A 23,574-nucleotide genomic window follows, 5' to 3' on the forward strand; every position below is an offset into this window, starting at 1 on the left:
TAAACAGTAGTAACCAGTGTTGGGCGCATTACAAATAACTCGAGTTATGTAATCAGGTTACTTTTTTTCATGTAACTAGTAAAGTAATGCATTGCATTTTAATTTACAAGAAAAAATCTGAGTTACTTTTTCGAATAAGTAACACAAGTTACTTTGTTTCCCATGTATTGACTGACAGCTCTGGTGTTGCCATATTGAGAGAAATCAGGAGTGAATTAAATATGTCAATTTGCATTTCCTTCAGCCTGAGGCGTATTCATTTCACCTTTGGTGTCAAAGGGCTTTTACAATAGCTAAAATTATAACTTTTTATATTAAAAACAAACAAGCAAGCCCAGCCCAGATTTAAAAATTAATGCAAAAGTAACATAATGCATTACTTTTCATAAAAAGTAACTATATAATGTAATTAGTTACCTTTTTAAGGAATAATGCAATATTGTAATGCATTACTTTCCCCAACCCTGGTGGTAATTATGGTATTTTGGCAGAAACTTGGCTGACCAATGAGATTGGACTGGAGGTGGAGCTTCCTAATGTATATAAGCAGAAAGCAGTCGTTCTGTATGATGATCATGGCAGGTTCAGACAGAATCTCACACTCATTTGAACACCAGGAGAACATCATCTCTACATCACTGTCTCTCTTCAGATAAAGCCCTGGATCAGTGCTCTACACGCACAGCACAGCATTCTGGGAAAAACACTCAGAGATCACACAGATCTGGATCTCAAGACTAAACCTCACAAATGCACGTCCTCTGAAACACATGCTTTCTCACACACACACACAAACACACACAAACACACACACACACACACACACACACACTGCGTGTGCATGCGTGCAGATGAGGGATGCTCACAGGTCTCAGATCAGCGTATGAGTGTGTTGGATCTTACCGGGCTGCAGAAGGATGAGTTGAGCCATCGCCTGACTGTTTCCCGCCTCGTTCTCAGCGATACACTGATAGAAACCTTCATCTGAGCGAACCAGACCCAGAATCTGGAGATGACCGCCGTCCTGCAGACCACACAGAGAGAGGAAAAAACTACCAATATGTTTCTCGTAAGATATTTTAATATAAATAAAATTAATAAATAAAATAAAAAGATATAATTAATAATACAAATAAATAAATAAGAATGAATGAATAAATGATTACAATTAAATACATAAAATAAATATGAATAATAAAATAAATAGAAATAAACAAATAAATAAATAAGTGAATAAATAAGAATGAGTGAATGACTGAATGTTGATGAATACGTGAATAAACAAACAGACAAACAAACAAATAAAGGCTAAATAAATTAATACAAATTAAATAAAATACGTTTATAAACAAATCAATTAAAAATCAATCAGTTAATAAAAATAAATAAATAAATAAATAAATAGATGATGATGAATGATTGAATTAATGAAAATAAATGAATGAATAAATGCATGAGAACCAGCGAATTAATAAGAAAGGAACAAACAAGCAAACAAATAAATAAGAACGAATAAACGAATTCTATGCGTACTGTGTTAAGCTAACTGAGACTTGTTATAGTACTTGCGTTTCATTGCTCTTTTGTTGATTTCGATTGCTTCCATTGTCCTTATTTGTAAGTCGCTTTGGATAAAAGTGTCTGCTAAGTGATCCTAGTGATCTGAACCAAACAAACTTCCTCCTGATTCTGAAACACTAGCTATATTTCTCACCACGATCTGGAAGTAGTCGCTGGGAATGACGGCCTCTCCGTTCTTCACCCAGCGGACGGTGGGCTGCGGGTTTCCCGTCACGGCACACTCCATCTCGATGTCCGTGCTTTCATACGCATACGTGTTCGACGGATAGTTGAGGAACTGCGGAGGTACTGAGAACAGAGAGAGAAAAACACCATAAACGTCACAGGATCATCACAGACACACGCATCTGCATCGGTGCCATCATCAAAGTGAGCATCAAACTCTAGAAGAATCAGGTATGATTTCAGTCTTTCATTGAATGTCTGATGCTTTGTTGTATTCCTCATTTGTCTGTTAAATGAAGAAATGTAAATGTGCATGAAATATAATATATATTAACTACTGTATTCCTCATTTGTAAGTCAATTTTTATAAAATCATCTTTTAAATAATAAAATAAAATAAAATTTAGTTGTATTCCTCATTTGTAAATTGCTTTAGATAAAAGCATTTTCTAAACAATAAAATGAAATAATAAATAAAATAAAATGAAATAAGATTAAATAAAACAAAACAAAATAATATAAAAAAAACTGTTCAACATTTTAAATTAAAACATTTGTATTCCTCATTTGTAAGTTGCTTTAGATAAAAGCATTGTCTAAACAATAAAATAAATTAAAATTAAATTAAATAAGATAATATAAGATAAGATAAGATAAGACAAGATATAAGAAAACAAAACAAAACAAAACAACAAATAAAATACAAAATATATAAATGAATATTAAAAAAAACTGCTGTATAATAAAATAAAAACTTGTATTCCTCATTTGTAAGTCGCTTTGGATAAACTGAAAATAATAAAATAATATAAAACTTTGATGCATTTCTCATTTGTAAGTTGCCTTTGTAGAGTGCTTCAAATCGCTCACTTCTGAGGGTCCACTGCAGTGAGTACGCTCCCTCAGAAGCAGCAGACAGCTGACTGTAGTGTTTATATGAGAGCTCGTGTGTGGAATATGAACATATCGGCAGCAGACAGAGGATCTGAACTCTGCTTCACACAAATCAAACTCAGCCAATAAATCAACATAATCCGGTCAAATCTGCAGCCACAGCGGAGCAGCTTAACCTGAGCGAGAGCGAGGCCGACACAGATCCACACACACACACACAGACGGATGGACAGCATCATTAAAGCGCTAAACGAGCTGAGATGGTGCAGATGGACGTATGTCATGATTAAAGTCAAAACACAGACTGCAGTCCAGCTGATTTTCCTCTCAGAGAACGAAAGGCTCATTTCAGCAGGAAAATTACGTATCGATCGGCTTCATCTCAATAAAAGTCTGAACGCTCATCTTCAGACGGCCAGCATCGGCCTGATTAGAATGAGATGGATTTGTGATGTTTGTCCACTTTAAAGAAGAGAAATGAGTGAGACGCAGAGCCAGAAACAAACCACAGCAGAACGAGACCCTATGATAAAATTACCCAAAATTCATTTTCATAATATCACGTTCATTTATATTCATTATATAATACTACACATATTCATTGAGCTCAACTGAGGTAATATTTATTTTCAAAAATATTGGTAATTACTGAAAATTACAACACATTTTTTAATTATCTTAATGTTGCTTTGATCATTTAGATCTTTATATGATTATTTTTCATTTAATTTCACAGATGGAGATGATGCTTTAAGACAGGCTCAAACAATCATATTAAAAATATAGTATTATTATTATTAAACACATTTTATATACACAATAATAATAATAATAATAATAATTATTATTATTATTATTATTATTATTGAGTAATATAAATATTACTAATTGTTCAAAATAATTATTAACTATAATTATGAATTTATAATTAAATAATAATAATAATAATTATTATTATTGTTATTATTATGAATTATGTATCATTCAAAATACAACATTAATTTTAATAAAATAATAATGATGATAATTATTATTATTCAGTAAAATAAATATTGATAATTGTTGAAAATAATTATTTATTAACTATAATTATTCATTTATAGTTAAATAATAATAATAACTATTATTATTATTATTATTATTATTCAGTAAAATAAATATTGACAATTATTTACTTAAGTTATAATTACTGAATTGTTGAAATAAATGCAATAAAGCTGCACTGGTACTTTTGATTATCATATTAATGTTTTTGAATTCTTGTGAATGCTGTCTAACCGTGGAGGTAATGAAGAAGTGTGTCTAGTCTAGTAAGTGCACTCAGAAACCAGCTCACAGCTGCTTCAACTAGTTATATTTGATAGTTTGATTACACAGAACGGTGAAACCCATAACTAGACTAGTTAAGAAACTAAACTATTCTTCAATCAGAAAAACACAAACAAACGTATGCTAGAGATCAGACAGAGACGAGCGGCTCCGGTGAAGACAGACTCTCTCCCTCTGAACTCAAACCACACGCACTCGTCTGAGTTCAGAGACCAGCTCCACCGGCACAGAAACACTCAGCTTCAACCACAATAAACACATTTTAAAAAGTAATTGTGACTTTATATCACAGGATTCAGATTAAAAACAAACAAACAAAAAACAAATATATATATATATATATATATATATTTTTTTTTTTTTTTTTTTATTATTATTTTTAAAAATATTTACTTATGTATTTATTCATGGTGGAACAAAAAAAAAAAAAAAACAGAATTGCGAGATGGAAAGTCAGAATTCTGGCAGCATTGCAAGATGAGGTCAGAAAAAGGTCAGAATTGTGAGCTTAAAATGTTGCAATTACCTTTTTTGTTTTTATGCCATTGTTTTCACATAAACATGCACCACAACATCATGTAAAAACAACTGAGCTCTTTTACATGTCAGTCAGTCTTTTCCTTTGTAATTACACTGCAGAAAATGATTTTTACTCTTGTTTTCCAGAACAAATATCTAAACTTCTGAATCTAAATCAAGATACTCGAGAAGCAAAATGACAGAAGAGAAGGAGTCCTGTCTTCTGAAATCAAACGTGTCTTGATTTAATAAGAGTCTTTAGACATTTGCACTGGAAAACAAAAGATAATAACTATCAAATTGTTATTTTATTTAATTTTATAGTGAGAATAGTGAAGCCACTGCATGGTCGTAATGCTGGATGTGTTTCAGCTTTTGTCTTCTCCAGATGTTAACTGATGGACTGCAGTGCTGTGGATTATTGTGATGTTTTTATCAGACTCTCATTCTGACGGCACCCATTCACTGCAGAGCATCCACTGCTGAGACACTGAAGCGTATGTGTTCTCTGATTCACTGTTAAACTGGAATCAAAGCAGGCGTGATGCACTGAACACGCGTGATCAATAAGAGACACGAGCTTTATGAATGCAGGCCCGAGGCCACGCGCTCTAATTAATTACTGGGCTGTTCATTAGCTCAAGCACTTTCATCCCAACAATCAGAGCAGCGGAAACCGTAATCTGCGTGTCGGACGCGTCAGCATCGATGCGTCATTAGCTGCCGTATCTTTATCTGTGCTGTATTGCACTAATTAAACCCAAACGATTTCCATTAAAGCGGGTGTCTCCTCTATCACCGGCGGGTTTGAACTAACTCACCAATTACAACGGGTTAAAAACCACCAAACACCAGTAATGATGCTCTCAACATTCTCAATTACAGCATCTAATGAAATCAAACACACTTATGAAACATTATGAGACTCAGAGGAGCGGGAAGATGCTTCTTAAAGGGACAGTTCACTCAGAAATCATCATTCTGTCATTTACTCCCATCATGTCACTCAAACCTGTGCGATGTTTGTTCTGTGCGACTCAAAAGAAGATATTTTGAGATTCTGATAAACTATAATATGTTATTTTGTGTTCTTTAGATGAAAGTAATGCATGTAAATACTTTTGGGTGAAAATCAATTTAAAAGAAATGTTTCAATATTACTGTATACTGTATATATGCAGCTCAAAATTTTGGAGTCAGTACATTTTTTATGTACTGTAATACTTTTATTCATCAAGGCTGAATTAAATTGATCAAAAGTGACAGTAAAGACATTTCTAACTATAAAAAGGTTTGTATTTCAAATAAATGCTGTTCTTTTTAACTTTTTATTAATCAGAGAATTATTTAAAAACATTTTTTTTTTTACAATTTTTACTGTATTTTTAGTGTGAGTAGGTAACTAAAATTAAAACTAAAACATATTTGTTTGTTTTTAAATATAATAAATGTTAACTGGAATGAATACATTTTTAATATATATATATATATATCTCTTAAAATAAAATATGTATCATTTATCAGTTCAATTTGAACTAAATCAACCAAAATTAAAACTGAAATAAAAATGAATAATTTTTTTTTTAAAAACTATACAGGCATATAAAAAAACAAAACAAATGCACACGAAATTTCTAAAATTTTAACTAAAAAGAAAAAAATACAATGGAAAATATAAAAATAAAAACTATAATAATAATAAATGTATCCAACTCCCATCTATAAATGGAGCAGAGGCTAATGGGAAGGCGTTTGAGCGATTAATTCTCAACATACCTGAACGAACAAAAACAATACGACCTGAACGGCCTAATGGTGTCAAGTGATGAAAGGAGAGGATATTAGAATCAAAGAACAGCTCTGCTCTCTCTCTCTCTCTCTCACACACACACACACACACACACACACACAGGTGAACGAGAGAGTCATATTAACATGACAAAAGAGCAGCGCAGGGAGAGTGGACCGTCATAATGACTCTCATCCTCAGCCATTCAGATGGAAAACACACACCATTCACCGCAGTAAACATCTGTCACACGAGTGTGTGTGTGTGTGTGTGTGTTATAGTGTGTGTGTGTCTCAGGAGGGAGTCAGTGACAGCCTGTCGCGCCGCTGCTGACATTTAAACCGTCCGCGGTGCCCAGCGATGCGCGCACATGTGTGTGTGTGTGTGTGTGTGAGAGAGTGTGTGTGTGTGTGTGCGCGTTTTTATGACAAATGAGGACATAGATTTGTATAATGACAAGGGTATGACAGGTATTACAAGGAAACGCTTATAAATCACACAGAATGGAGTGTATTGAAAATCTGAAATAGCAGAAAGTCTCCTGTAAGGGGTAGGTTTAGGTGTAGGGTTGGTGTAGGACAATAGCACATACAGTAAGTACAGTATAACAACCATTACGCCTATGGACCTTTTTCACAAAAACAAACGTGTGTGTGTGTGTGTGCGCACGTGTCATCTGTAAGTGTGTGTCGGGGCCCATCAGCACTCAGAAGGAGCTGCAAACACAGTGGAAGGGAAGCTGGTTGTTATGACAATAACACCTCATTTCAATTTGTATTCTCAAACAATAATACATAATTTATGAATCTAGAGACAGTGAGGACAGCACACGCAGAAATCACCCATAATCCTCCACTCATGGGCATTAGGACTACACACACACACACACGCACACTAATTAAACACGTCTGTTTACACTACAGTAAACACACACACACACACGTGTGTTTATCTGTCTATCTATTGTACAGTTCATAATGTTTTGAAAGAAGACTCTTCTGCTCACCAAGGCTGCATTTATTTGATATAAAAAAAAAATACAGTAAAAAAAAAAATGGAAATATTATTAGAATTTAAAACAGCTGTTTTCTCTGTGAATGTCTGTTACAGTTTTTTTCAATTGCTAGCGAGCATTGTTCAATACTGAAGCCGCATTTTCAAAACTGTTCACGCGGTCTGCATTACCAACATGAATCTTGGCCAAACGGTTGATCTCACCTCCAAAACTCACTCAGACCAACAAAACACTTCATATATGTCTCAAAATAAGCTTGTTTCATCATAACACTGCGAACAACTCTCATTCAGAAAACATACATTTCATTCATAACACACTGATCTAAAAAACAATAACAACAGGGAGCATTACATAAAAGATGAACTTTTATCTTTGAAGTCTGAATGATTTCACATGAGTATTTCATTTTAGAATAAGAATAACATCTTTTCATTTTACTGACTGCATTACAGCACAAAGAATGAAGGAGAAAAGCAGCATTTCCTCTTATTTCTTTATATACCAAAAACAAAAACCCATCAACATTCACTTGTGAAAAATCAAAACACATCAAAATAAATCTAAAATTTGAGACTCTTTCTTCCCCACCAATGTGTCTTCCCTGATCCATGTTTCCAAACAAAATCATTCCAAAGCCATCCATTTATCAAAAGATAACCAAAAAAGAAAGAAAGAAGAAGAAGAAGAAGAAGAAGAAGAAGAAGAAGAAAAGACTAAAAATAGGACATCTGGCTCGCCTTTCAGCTGAAATTGCATTTAGTTGTGTTTGGAATAATTATTATTCAATTTCATAATAAATATTATGCTATGATTTTATATTTCAATATAATTCCTGCAGAAATGGACAGTTTGCCATCGTTCTGATTTGAATGTGCTTTTATCAGTTTTGAAAGCAGTGCGTTCGCATCTGAAAAATCTGCAGAAAATGTGCAGGTTGTGGAGTATGAATGACAAAAGTGTTTGTGGATTTGAAAATTGTGGTCATTGCATGCATTTTGTCTGAAAGCAATGAAAAATGATTCACAGTTTGGTCCGCACAGACTTCTGTATCACTGAATGTGTGAACAGTTTTGAAAATGTGCTTTCAGTATTGAACAATGCTTGTTAGCAACTGAAAAAAAACTGCAAACTGTAATGTATTTCTGTGATGCGCAGCTGTATTTTCAGCATCATTACTGCAGTCTTCAGTGTCACATGATCTTCAGAAATCATTCTAATATGCTGATTTGCTGCTCAACAAACATTTCTGATTATTATCAATGTTGAAAACAGTTGTGATGCACAATATTTTTGTGGAAACTGTGATACATTTTATTTTTTAGGATTCACAGATGAATAGAAAGTTCAAAAGAACAGCATTTATTTTAAATAGAAAACTTTTGTCACATTATACAACCATGGCCAAAAATATCAGCACCCTTGGTAAATATGATCAAAGAAGGCTTTGAAAATTAATCTGCATTTTTAATCCTTTTGATGTTTAACTCAAAAAATTCACAAAATTCTAACCTATCATTATCACCTATCACCTATCAAAATCTCATGATGAAATAAATGTTTTTCTCCAATGAGTCTTGGCCACAATTATTGGCACCGCTGGAAATTCTTATGAGTAAAATATCTCTGAAATATATTCCCATTCATATTTACATTTTTTAGCACACCAGGGTGACTAGGAGCATGAAATTATCCAGCCATGACTTCTGTTCCACAGCATTATAAATATGAGGATCACAAAGCCCAAATTCCCTCAATCATCCATCACAATGAGAAAAACCAGAGAATATAGTTCTAATGTGCAGAACAAGAGTGTTGAGCATCACGAAATAGAAAATGGCTTTAAGAAAAGAGGTCAGAAAACCTTTAAAAAAAATGGTCAAACAGCAGCTACATCAGCACATGTTGTTTGGGAGGGTTTCAAGAATAATTCTCCTCGCTCATCTAAAAACAAACTCCAGCATATTCAGTTATCAGACACGACTGGAGCTTCAGATGAGATTGACTTCTATGGTGAGATGAAACTAAAACATGAGCATCATGGATTCTATCAAATACCAACAGATAAAAAATCAATAAGTGACTGACTCCGTTAGAAATCTTATAATGGGCCATGTTTGGATCTTCCAACCGTACAATAATCCAAACACAAACCTCAAAAACAACACAAAAATGGGTCACTGAGCACAAAACCAAGCTTCTGCTGGTCATTCCAGTCCTCTGACCTGAACCCTGTAGAACATGAGTGACCTGAAGAGAAGAAGCTGTGAATCTAAAGGGTCTGGAGTGATTCTGGATGAAGGAATGGTCTCTGATCTCTTGTCAGGTGTCTCTAACCTCATCAGGCATTATAGGAGAACATTTAGAGCTGTTAAACTGACAAATGGAGGTTTCAAAAGTATTGAATAAAAGGGTGCCGTTAATTGTGGCCAATGTGTATCAGAGAAAAACATTTATTTCATAATTTTAAATTCTTATTATCCAATGAAAGGTTAGATTTCTGTGAATTTGTTTAATAAAAGTTCAAAAGGGTTCACAATGCAGATTAATTTTCACAGCCTTCTTTGATCATATTTAACAAGGGTGCTGATATTTTTGGCCATGAATGTAAATGTTTTTACTTTCACTTTTCATCAATTTAATGCATCCTTGATGAATAAAATGACAGTATGCTATTAATGCTAGTGTATGTACCATGCATTGATGAGTGAACACACACACACACACACACACACACACACTCTCTCTCTCGCTGCGGTTTAATCTGTGAATGGAGCAGGATTAACACTCATGTCAGTATTCAAATCAGTTTTAGTAAGTTTCTGATGTTCCAGCATCATGAAAGTGTGGCATGGGCCGTGAAGAGCAGTAATCTCTCCAATCATCCGAGTTAAGCTTTACTAAACCTGTTCTAATGCGTTGTCCCTCATGTGACCTCCGCCCAACACACACACACACACACTGTAACACAGACACACAAATATATTCTATTGTGTTAAACCTGTAATATTTCCATAAATGCTGTTGAAGGATCTGATCTACAGGTGTGTGTGTGTGTGTGAGGGGGATTCATCATAACATCATCTAAACACAGCGTATCTTCAGTGTCTGTGATCATTTCTACTGTAATCTGTATCTTCTGTAAACACTCCCAGCATCACGTGTGTGTGACTGAAGCTCAGATTCCAGCTGAGACGTGCAATAAACCTGCAGATGAAGTAAAGGAGCGCTGGAGATTACACACCGATCCGCCGCTGGTTTGACTGGCTGTGGTGTGTTTTTGGATTCTCTGAATGAACACAGCGTGAAGCTGACCTCTTCACAGATCATAATCGCTGTCTGTCTGATGGGAAAATCACTGTATGAGCATGAAAAACACACTAACATGATCAATATCAGCCGTACATGAGCTGACACACACAACATCAGACTGCTCACGTGATCTCAGAGCATTACCTGGACTGTTAACGAGGCTAATGAGAGTCGTTAGGATTGGAAATAACAAACATTCATTATCTGAAACACTTATTCTCATCCTGAATGCACTGCTGATTCCTTCACATGCTCCCTGGTCTCTATAGGGTATATAATAAATGACTCAGAATACAGTAGAAACTGAAGCTGTTTTCATTCAGTCATCATAATCGTGTTGATTTACACTGAACGGGTTATTATGCTGCTTAATCCGGTTAAGCGGGTCAGGGTTCCTGTAATCTCAGTCCCGGTCCGTCTGTGTTTCCCAAACATTCGGTTAATCTCGTTTCACAGTATTACCAAACACAGCTCTATGTGCATATGTGTTAACCTGTAATTTATTTCTGTGATGCAGCTGTATTTTCAGCATCATTACTGCAGTCTTCAGTGTCACATGATCTTCAGAAATCATTCTAATATGCTGATTTGCTGATCAACAAACATTTCTGATTATTATCAATGTTGAATACAATTTATAATTTTGTGGAAACTGTGATACATAAGATAAATTCATACTTTTATTCAGCAAGGACACATTAAATTGATCAAAAGTGCCAGTAAAGACATTCATAATGTTACAAAAGATTTCTATTTCAAATAAATGCTGTTATTTTGAACTTTCCATTCATCTGTGAATCCTGAAAAATAAAATGTATCAGTTTCCACAAAAATATTGTGCAGCACAACTGTTTTCAACATTGATAATAATCAGAAATGTTTGTTGAGCAGTAAATCAGCATATTAGAATGATTTCTGAAGATCATGTGACACTGAAGACTGCAGTAATGATGCTGAAAATACAGAAATAAAATTACAGTTTAACAGATATTCACACAGAAAATAGCGGTTTGAAATTGTAATAATATTTAGCAATTTTACTGCTATATCTGAGTTGTGAAAGTCAGTGCTGAAAGCAGTAGGAGGAGAGTACAGTAATGGTCACAAGTGCCTGAAGTGTTTGTGCTGTATGGTTAGTATGATTATGTGAGCTGGTTAAAGCAGAGAGCAGCTATTAACTGACTGACTCTGACAGGCTCATGTCACTGGTACTTTTACACTGATTGTGTTTCCTCTTCTTTCCCAGTCAACCATGAGAGAACTGACTGGCAGCAAAAACACACCGGACAGTCCAGCGGACGCCTCATTATCTGCTGCTGAAGCCCTGGACACACACATACTGTACATACACACACACACCCACACCCCCACACACACACACACACACACACACACACTATGCTGGGCAGTGTTGTGTCAGCGCTGGGTTCAGGCCAGAATCCCACTAAACGGTCTGAGATCACTACAGCACAGAGACGAGACACACGCACACTCAACAAACAGCCTTACAGTAACACTGATGCAGCAGTCATTCAGTTCACAAAAACATTACTTGTACAGCATTCATGGTCATGGAACGTTTTTCTGAAACATTTTAGTTCGACATTTGTCTAACGTTGTTACTGGTTGTTTCAGAACGTTCAGAGAACATTAAAGTAACGTTCCTTTAATGCTTGCAAAATGATCAAATGGAATGTTCCCTTAACACTTGTATAACCCAAAAAAAAAAAGAAAAATGTAAAAATGTAACCAAAATGAACCAAACATCATCTTTTGTGAATCACAGAAGAAAGAAAGTCACAACATAAGGGTGAGTAAATGGTGACAGAATGATCTTTTTTGGGGTGAAATATCCATTTAATTCTCTGGTTTAGCCAAAATAAGCATTGCTACAATATGTTTTTAGGTCCAGTTTCCAACAAAAATAGCTGTCAGTGTGATCTATATTGACTCCTATTGTGATGTAAAGGGATAGTTCACCCCAAAAATGATCCCACATGTCATTCAACCTGCATGCTTTTCTTCTATGGACCAGAAGAGAAGATATTTTGAGAAACACTGAGACACAAATAGTTTTGGACCCCATTGACTTTCATTGCATGGACAAAAAGCATTTTGCAAAATATCTTTATGTGTGTGTGTGTTTGAACAACATAACACAAATGATGAAAACATGATGATTTTTGGCTGAAACCTTTAATTCAATGGTTCAGTCAAAACGGGCATTTTAAATAGTTTATTTTTGGGTCAAATATAACTTTAATAACTGTTAGTCTGATCTAAAATGACCCAAAAATTATTCACCCAAAAATCCCCATTCTGTCATCATTTTTTCATGCCAAAGACACTCTTCGTTCTTCTGTGGAATATAAAAGATGATATTTTGAAGAATGTTTGAACCCAAACAATACTGGAACACACCGACTTTCATCATATAGACAAAAACACTGGAACATTTCTTCTTTAGTGATTCACAGAACAACAAGTCATAAAGGTTTGAACAACATGAGGGTTGAGGGAGTAAATGATGAACTGTACCTTTAAGAGGCAAGATATATAAAATTCATGCTGTTTTCTTGGTTTCAGGTTTGTTTCACATGATCACAGACGCTGAAAACAACAAATGCTCGTTAAATGAAAGCTGTGCATTCAGAAGTCTTGGTTTCTCATCCTCTCTCAGCTTTATATCCATGCAAACCTATATCTGCGCAAAAGCAGCGACAAACTCATGATTAAAAAATGATCTCCGCCAGCAAGCACTCATCGTACTCATGCATTTTAATCAAAAAACAGATTTAAACATTTTCTAATGAATGCGAGCCGTGTTTGGGCTGTGCATTCAATGCATCTGATTACGTAACGAGAAGAGATGACGTCTATCGAAATGTGCCTTTAATGCATCATTACACTCAATAAACACTGAACATCATCTCAGGAGAACAGACGTCTGGAGATCAGCCCAAAAACTCTAAAATACCAAAACAAATGCATGGAATATTTCACTTCAAGCGCGGCAGAGGAACCAATTAAAAGTGCTGGAAAGTTTCTGACCACTAAATTTAGGTTTAATTAAAGGATTCACAGGTGTCGTGTGAAATAATTGCTGTACGTTTCTGTTTCCTACACTCCATCTGTTCTCTGACGCACACAGAAAGCTCTGGGTTCGAGGGCACTCACTAGTGTCCATCCGGAGAGCCTGTGATGATAATGTTTGTGCAGCTGGGATCTGTGATGGGATGGAGGTTGGCGGCGCGTGACGGCGCTCATGAATACTGTACCGCTCATGAATCCTTCAGCTCCACACACTGAGATCACAGCAGCTTTAGAAAGCCTCTGAGATCCAGCGCTCCTCACTAGAACATCTCGACCTGCTTCTACAGGACACTCTGGAGTCTGAACGCCACGAAACACAGGGACAAACTACACACTACATGAGCCACCTTACTTAAGGCTAAAAAATATTACAGATATATAAGGGTTGCAAAGTCACATCACAACATGATTTTTTAAAGTATTTTTTAAATGATCATTTATTTAATTTTTAATTTTTTTATTTTTTTGTAATGGGAGGGAAATCACTGAATACTAACACACTTATTTTAAATAATATAATTAAATATTTGAATGAAATGAAATACAAGTGTATATAGGAAGGTTTTGTTCAACATTCAGATAAGGTTGCAAAATTTAAAATCACAACATGTTTTTTTTTTTTTTAATTATATATACATATATAAATAAGAATTATTATTTTTACATTTATTATTACATTTTATTATTAATTATTAACTTTTTGTAATGGGAGAAATAATTGCTGAATATTAAAATATTTTATAAAAATGAATGCAATTAAATATAAATGAATATAGGTTTTCTTTCAAATTCATTTAAGGTTGCAAACTTTAAAGCACAACATTATTTTTTTAAATTATTCTCAATTCCCTTTTTTAAAAAAAACTAATACATTTATTATTACTTATTAACTTTTTGTATAGAGGGGGAAAAATAGCTGAATGTGAAAATATTTAAAAATGATATGCCTCTATGATATGTATATTAATATGTATGCATAATGTATGTAATAATGTATGACAACTAAAGGTTACACTTTATTTTAAGGTGTCCTTGTTACAGTGTAATTATACATTTAAGTACTGAGTAATATTAATTAACTGCATACTATATGGTAAGGGTTAGGGTTTGGTTCAGGGTTACTTGCATGCAATTATGCATAATATATTGTTATAATAATAGTAAGTACATGTAACGTGTAACAAGGACACCTTAAAATAAAGTGTTACCCAACTAAACAATATGTTATTTGAAACATTATTCGGATTATTTTATTCAAAGTAACCATCTGAAGAGGATTTAAATTAATATGAATTCAATATGAATCCAATGGATTATGTAAAATTAATAAAACTACCCATTTAATGGCTAGTTCTTTTAGTAACTTTTAGATTGGGTTTGGAGTTCATCATCTTCTCTGTGATAGGCCGTGTTGTTATTGTTAACTACAACTAAAATTATTACAAATTGAGTTTGTTAATTGAAATAAAGCTGAAATAAAATAAAATATTAGGTGAAAAAATGTAACCTAAAATTAGAATTTTTGCCTTGGTAACTAACTGAAAATAAGTTTAAGCTGAAGTACAAAAACTACTAGCTAAAAAAATAAATGCATACATACATACAGTACATACATAAAAACTCCGACACTGAATACACATGTGTGTCTGAAAGCAGATCATCTGAGCTTCTCTCTTCCACATTCATCTATATTTCTGCTGAAAGAGTCTCCAGAGCACTGGTGCTCTCCTCTCACACGCCTGCTTTATTTGATTTACAGGCCAGAATAATAATACTACTACAGCCGCTACTGGATGTCAAATATCCTGCGGTGGTTCTATAATTGGATTAAAGGCCAGAAACTCGCTGTACAACATGAACACCTGAGAGAGTCAAATCCACCGCATGAGAGAGAGGTGATGGGAACGGTGCTGAGCGGGTTTAGTTAAAGCGCTGGTAACTAACACACAAGCTGGAGTGCTTCACTAACGCTTTGTGCACCAATCAATCAAAGCTGAACGCCTCCATGCACTGCACAAATAAAATACAGCACATTGAATCACAGACAAAACACAAGCTCAACTATGTATTACGTGAACCATTTTGCTTAATTAAAAAAAATATATATATATTTACATATTAAAAATGTAAATTAAATCACAACATGATCTTTATATTATTTATTATAATTTTTTTTAAATCGATAAATTTACTGTTAATTATTAACTTTTTCTTTTGGAATAGGAAAAAGTAATTGAATTCTAAAATACTTGCTTCATAACATGAAAACCACGAACAAAATTAGATTGAAAAAACAAAACAAAAAGTACTAAAATGACTAAAACTGAAAAATAAATACATTAACGTTCGATAAAAATGTCAAAAGTAATACTAAAATAACATTGAGCACAGATGGATGATGAAGTGAAGCGTTCCAGGCTGTCAATCAATCAATCAATCAATCAGAATCTGAACACAATCACTGAAACCTGAGCTGATCTACAAAAAGCCAATCAGATCTGAGGAACAGAACTAACTGCTGAATAATGTATCACAGGTGTTTACCAGCGTCCAATCAGAACACAGAATCTCAACCTCTGCTTTGATGAACTAAACATCTACAAAAGCACAGAAAGCTGTGAAAATCTCACGTAATAAGAGCTGATTATGCACAGAGAGAATTTATGGAGGGCAAAATAAAAACAAGAACAAAACCTCATTTCAAAGAGCTAATGATCAAACAGAGAATCTCACAAAGGAAGATGAAACTCATGGAAATGAGAATCAGATCAACAAACGAGTGAGTTTCTCACCAAAGGTTCTCCAGAAGTTTCTTGGAAATCTCTTTAATCCCACACAAACTCAAACTCAAACTCCTGCGTTCAGAACAACACATGAATATTAACGTGTTCATCCACACGGACTGGAGCTACAGAGACTCAAAGCGCTCCATCAGCAGATGTTTGCAGCTGTTCACTCAGTCACTGATGGAGGAATATACAGTCACTGCACGTCTAACTGACTGGATGAATTCTTTCATTTATTCCTCATATATTTATTTATTCTTCGACAATTCTGAGCAAAGTCTGAAACTCCGTATTATGAGCACTTCTCGTGTTTATTTGCCTCTTTATGATGAATCACTTGCTGTATTCCTCACATGTGGTAAATAAACAAATATAAATGTAACCATAACACCATATCAGCATCAAAGGATATAGTCATGGCAAACTCAAAAGAAAAAAAATATCATAACAACAATATTTCAATTAATTGTGTACACAAATGTAACTATTATCTCTGCAAACAAACAAAACAAAAATATTAGAAAGAAAGAATTTGTAGATTATTGCTGCTGTTGTAAAGCAAGTATGCCAATGCATACGGTGATACAGTGCTGTGAGTATTTAAGACATACCGCTGCTGCACAAATAGCATATATACAGTAATAACCCGTAGCAGATCTATACAGGTGGAGCTGGGGAAGGTGGAGGGTTTCAGAGGAACTCTCAAAGCATGCTGTGGATGCTATCGAGACATTTAAATGTAAAGCAGCAAGCTCATTGGCTGTGTTCCTAATTTTGTTTATATATATATATGTGTGTGTGTGTGTGTGTGTGTGTGTGTGTGTGTGTCTGTGTGTCTGTGTGTGTGTGTGTGTGTGTGTCTGTCTGTCTGTCTGTCTGTCTGTATGAGTGTGTGTGTGTGTATGTGTGTGTCTGTCTGTGTGTCTGTGTGTGTGTGTGTGTGTGTGTGTCTGTCTGTCTGTCTGTATGAGTGTGTGTGTGTATGTGTGTGTGTGTGTGTGTGTGTGTCTGTCTGTGTGTCTGTGTGTGTGTGTGTCTGTCTGTCTGTCTGTCTGTCTGTATGAGTGTGTGTGTGTGTGTGTGTGTGTGTGTGTGTGTCTGTATGTGATTCAACATCTGTGTGTGTATGCAGGTGAGTAAATGCAGACAGAAAGATCACATTTGTCTGTATTCCAGTAATGAGTGTGTGGGTTTTTAAACAGGAATAAACTCACCGAGCACAGAGAGCTCAGAGGACGCAGAGATGTTCTGCTGTTTGTTGTGAGCGATGCAGGTGTATGTTCCCGAGTCGTCGTCTGTGACGCTGCTGATCAGAAGGTTGCTGCTGCTCAGGAGAGAGTATTTCTTTGATCTGACGGAGAATCAGACACACAAATACCATCAGACTCAACAGACGCAGCAGAGATGAAGAAAAAATGAGATGAGAGTCGCTGCTCTCGTCTGACGATAACAGAAGATTATTAACATACAGATCAGCTGATGTTAGAGTTTAGTGATCAAATATAATATAATATACAGTATGACATATATCTCCCCAAATCAAGAGTGATACTGCCACATATACATTCTCTTTCAACAGTGAAATTTTACATATTTACAATGTTTTTAATTTGTCCTTTACTTTACTTACAAGAAAAAACAAACAGATTTATTGATTTATCTTCTTTTTGTCCCTAAAAAACATTGAGATTCTCGTTCGGCAAACGGAGGCCATCGTGTTACGCCTGTTTCACACATACTCAGTTTGCAGTGTGAATGTGGTGCGTATTCTTTCCACACCCCTGTTAACGGATCAGAGCAGGGCTATTCAATTAGCTTCATTTGAGGGTCATATTGAACTGAAAATTTAAAGGGGCCAAGGGGGTGGGGGCCGTCCCGATCTCTTTCTGGGGGGACCTATAAAATTTAAAATTAAATTGAAATCTAAAATATATAAAAGGTTAACATTAGTGCTTTCTGTCAATCGATTAAAATAAATAAATAAATCACAATTTTTTTGTAATTAATCATGATTAATCGCATATTTATATTGTCATAATTTCACATTGAACCTCCAAATTAATGTAGAAACAACATAAAGATAGTATATTTTTAATGTTTTTAATGGCATCTTTTCACTAAGTAGCCTATTATTAATGAAGTATTGATACCAATAATGCTACTGCATGGTGTCTCTATTAAATGCATTTTCCCTCAATTTGACCTATTAATTATAGCCATTCAACATTACAGTATAACTGAATGCCATTATTTTTTACATTTAATGTGAAATGTTTAAGTGCTTTTAAAACAATCTTCACATAAACTATAAATTGCATATACATAAGCTATATAAAGATAAATCTTTATTAATTAGCGACTAGAGCAGTCGAGTGATTTCTCTTTTTCTTTTGTTCTTTGTTTAACATCAATGACAGACTTCAGCAGGTTTAACTTTAAAAGCAGCGCTGTCTCTTTAAAACCTGATGCACATGACGCGGCTCTGACAAATATCCTATTTTCTCCAAACTCTTTATGGTCATTTAAGACTTTATAACTCATGTAAGACTACGTCTACGAGGTAACTGGCCAAAACAGCGTATTTTGACATAATTGTGTGTGTTTTCGTCCGCTGAAGCGCTACTGCTGCGCTGTCTGAAGCGGCTCGGTGTATGTGTTCAGACCGTGGTACAGACAGACGAACGCAGCCTACTTCACTGCACCGTTTCTGCGGCGTAACCCCAGGTGTGTGTCGCTACATTCTTGAGTTATGAAGAATAAAGAAGGGAAAAGTTAATCTTCCGAAATGAAGCAGCAATATCTTCTCAGGTAAAAGTTATTAGAACCGTGTCTAGGGACAAGCTGGTCATCACACTGCTCTGACCTTATCAGCCCGTTTGTATCTATTATTTGATTCACTCTTGTCGCTTATGACAGAACAGCTAACCAATCACGATGAGCTCATCTTGGGAAAAGATTATTTTATTCGCTTATGTCAGAAACAGCGAATCCCTTTTAAACCTGGCTGTTGTTCCCACGACATTGCATTGTTATATTTCAGAACAGTTTTACCCGCCAACTGGCGACTGACACTGTTACATTTACTCGCCAACAACGATTTTTACTTGCATTTGGTGCTTGGCGAGTGTTCATTTTAGGCCCTGGGTATACATGTACATGACATTTATGTACAAAAATGTGTTACACTTACATACACATACATATTTGCATGGGCTAGATAAAACGGTTCCAAATTCTAATAGGTTTCAAATACGTTTTTACTTCATTTGACAATATATTTCATATATGGAAATTTAATATATGCACATTTAAGGGGCAGAACATTTCTGGTATACTTTCTTTAAGTTCCAGAACATTTTTCAAAGGTTTCCAAAAAAAAATAAAAATCCTGGAAAGTTACCAAAATATCTAGAATATTTCCAGAACTTTCCGGGAATTTTTATTTATTTATTTATTTTTTAATAAAAGTAGAAGTATGATTTTCTTTTCGTATGATTTCGTATGATTTCAAAAGCGACAGTAAAGACTTGTAATGGATAGACTGGAGACTGTAAAAATCAGCTTTGATCACATAAATAAATTACATTTTACAACATATTCACATAGAAAACAGTCATTTTAAAATATATTAATATTTCACTGTTTTCAATGTATTTTTCATCAAATAAATGCAGTCTTTGTTGAGCAGAAGAGACTTTTAAAAACAGTCTTACCAACCCCAAACTGTTAACCGGCAGTGTAGATATAATGTAATTCAGCAGCAGTTTGTGATGATGTTTGAGCTGATCTGGTGTCAGTGATGTGTTTCTCCTCACCTGCTCTGGATCAGCTCGTTTCCTCTCATCCAGTAGAAGGACGGGTTGGGATAGCCGGAGGCGGAACATTCTAGAACCGCATCTCTGCCCTGTAGAGCTGTGACCTTCTGAGGCCTCTGGAGGAACGTCAGCGCTCGCTCTACCCCGGGCTCTGGACACACACACACACATATTAGATTACACACATGCATCTGATTGTTTATTCTCGCCATCAGCACCGCACACACAGGTCAGCAAGTGTCTCCTGAGGCGTGTGTGTGTGTGTGCATGCATAATCTGAGTGCTCCTGCACACACACACACACACACAGCGGTTGCTCGTCTAGTTGCACGTCTGTGACCTCTGAACGTTCAGCTGAAACGGTTCATGTCCTGAAGCCTGCAGCAGTGTTTCCTCCCAGAATGCTCTTCTTTAGCCGTCTCTCCCTCCAGAGACGCTTCCTAACAGCCCTGAGCCAAAGATCCAGCATCATGCGGACAGAAAACAACCAAGTCAGCTCTGGCCGGAGGGGATTCCAGCGTTTCTCTCGATTCTCCGTACGAACATGATTACAGCAAAGCAGGTCAGCTGAGAGCGACTGAGATGAGTAATAAACGCAGGAGGAACATTCAGATCTCAGGAACTCAAGTCTAGACTCACACATCCAGACGTGAGAGTATAAGATTAAACTGTGATTCCTCAATCATCATCTTTGCTGGTTTTGGAGCAAAACTCTGATCAATCCATCATTCGTTAACATTCATGAAATAAATAGAAACCGAAACATGAGCTGGAGTTTCCTTCAAACGTCTGTTGTTGTTCATCTAGATGCTATAAATGTCAACAGTCTAACTAACGATCGCAGCAGGGTTTCTGTTCCTCACGACAGAGAAACCAGCTCCTGAACAGCAACACTGAGATATGAACACAAATACAGCCTGTGTGTTTACACTCACATGTAGAGAGCGTTTCCAGCCCAAACACCTTAAAAGGAACAGTTGTTTGTGTTTGGGGAACAGATTTGGAGAAACGCTGCATTGCATCAGTGTCTCAGCAGTGGATGCTCTGCAGTGAATGGGTGCCGTCAGAATGAGAGTCTGATAAAAACATCACAATAATCCACAGCACTCCAGTCCATCAGTTAACATCTGGAGAAGACAAAAGCTGAAACTAATCCAGCATTAAGACGTTTTTAGTGTCTAAAATAAGAGTCCATAATCCATAATAACACTTCATTCTGACGGCACCCATTCACTGCAGAGCATCCATTGCTGAGACACTGATGCAGAGACACATTTTTACAAGCCTGATGAAGAAACACTTTTTCAGGATTTTGAATCCTGATTTGTGAGCATGTTTTGTGCGAGTGTTAGTTTAGAGTGTACACGAGATGCTGATGATGATTCGAGTGAAGGTCTCGAGTCATTAGCAAGACGCTGAGGTTTCTGGACTCAAACACAACTAATGAGTCATTGATTCTCTTGCATCGATCAACAGAAATGTCAGAGCTGCAGAAATCATTCAGAATCCTCACAGAAAATGAGAAGACTGATATTTGAGCTCCGATACCTGCTGCTGGAAAACAAGCACTTCTCCCAGAAACCACAACACCAATAATGAGCGAGGAAGAGCCCAGTGCATTCTGGGACATGATACACAGAGACAGAGAGACCACTGACATACAAACACACACATACACACACACACACACTAAATGGGGAGATTCCATAGAATTCTATTGTATTTTTACAAAAACTTTTACGAAAACTTTCTGCATTTTTACCATTTAAAAAAAAATATATATATATATATATATATTTCTTTTTTTGTAAACATCATTTTTTACAAGTAGATCCCCAAAAGGAGGTTTTGGTAGATTTTTTAAGGTTTTCTCACTTCTAGGTACACATTTGTGGATTATACACATTAACACGATTATTTCATATATAAATCGTACCATTTCATATTATTTAATATGTTTTAATTAATGGACAAAGTAAATATATAATGAGTGTTTCATATATAGAATGCCTTGAATTTGTTTCATAATTGACAAACTTTGCAAAAATGACACTGTTGAACTGACCTGAATCAGCATTGATCTAAATAATGACTATTGTCTTCAGTAGAGCTGCTTTACAGATGGAATTTGAAATAATTTCATAGCTCACCTTTATTTCTACAGCGCTTTTTACAATACAGTTTGTTTGAAAGCAACTTTGCAGTAATAAATAGGAACATTTGTTAAGTTGTAAAATTCATCAATTATGAAACAAATGTAAGCTTTAACAACACAACAGAGTCATTATTCGGATCAATCAGTTCGATTCAGGTTAAAATCAGTTCAAAAACATGATCAATGACTACGTTTACATGGACATCAATACTCCGATTTTAATACGATTACGACAATACTCTGATTAAGAGTCTATCATGTAAACAGAGATTTTTGATTACCTTAGTCCGGCTAAAGTCATAATCGAAGTAAACACAAATCGAATTAAGACATGTGGAGGATTCCTATTTTAGTCACATTATTGAAGTGCAGTACAGACATGTAAACACCTTAATCAAACTATTACCGTTGTGTAGGACTTTTCGCAGTATTTTGCGACAGGACACACACACGGCAGCGGTCAACCGTTTGACGGCAAATAAAAGAGCTTCAACACCGCCGTCATCTGTATGCACGTACAAATAATTAACTGCACTTGAAGCTTTCCCAAAATTAAAAATGAAACACCCAAAACTGTATATGGCATCATCACGAAGACAAACTATATGTTTATGCGTGAAATTCTTGAGGGGACGTCGGATGGCGTCGCGTGGTGACGTAATGACGCATGCCATTAATCGATCTGTGTACTATAACATGTAAAACGGGAACATGAAAGGATTATTTTAAAAGCAACTCATGCAAACACCTTAATCATAATATTGTCTTATTTAGAATAAGGTAAAAAATTAGATTACTGATGTCCATGTAAACGTAGTCAATGTTTCAAAGTTCATCAATTAGAACTGAAGAAAATGAACAAAATACACATTAATCGTCATTGTTTCATATATAAAGTGTTTTGGAATTTCTGACCAAAGTAAATTAGCGTTACTTTTCACATAAAATGACTCATTTGATGTTGTTTCATAACTGATGCAACATTGAACTGAATTGTTCTGAATAATGACTCCATTGCCTTCTGTACAATCTGAATTTGTTTTATATTTGATGAATTTTGCAACGTTAATACTGCCATTTTCCTGTTTATCTCTGTGAATCTGCTTTGAATGCATCCGTAT

General features: G+C 35.3%; 1 protein-coding gene across 4 annotated transcripts in view; it reads right to left on the bottom strand.

Moving 5' to 3' along the window:
- The window catches only part of dcc (DCC netrin 1 receptor), a 235,065-nt gene that overhangs the window by 107,517 nt on the left and 103,974 nt on the right, over positions 1-23,574 (bottom strand). For all 4 annotated transcript variants that reach the window (XM_058774658.1, XM_058774657.1, XM_058774656.1 and 1 more), the window contains exons 4-7: positions 20,299-20,449; positions 17,698-17,834; positions 1,715-1,869; positions 904-1,024 (exon numbers count right to left, since the gene is read on the bottom strand). In XM_058774658.1, coding sequence (XP_058630641.1) covers positions 904-1,024; positions 1,715-1,869; positions 17,698-17,834; positions 20,299-20,449 — 564 coding nt within the window. The remainder of the gene's footprint in view (positions 1-903; positions 1,025-1,714; positions 1,870-17,697; positions 17,835-20,298; positions 20,450-23,574) is intronic.

This window comes from Onychostoma macrolepis, chromosome 05 (assembly GCF_012432095.1).
Source record: "Onychostoma macrolepis isolate SWU-2019 chromosome 05, ASM1243209v1, whole genome shotgun sequence".
NCBI lineage: Eukaryota > Metazoa > Chordata > Actinopteri > Cypriniformes > Cyprinidae > Onychostoma > Onychostoma macrolepis.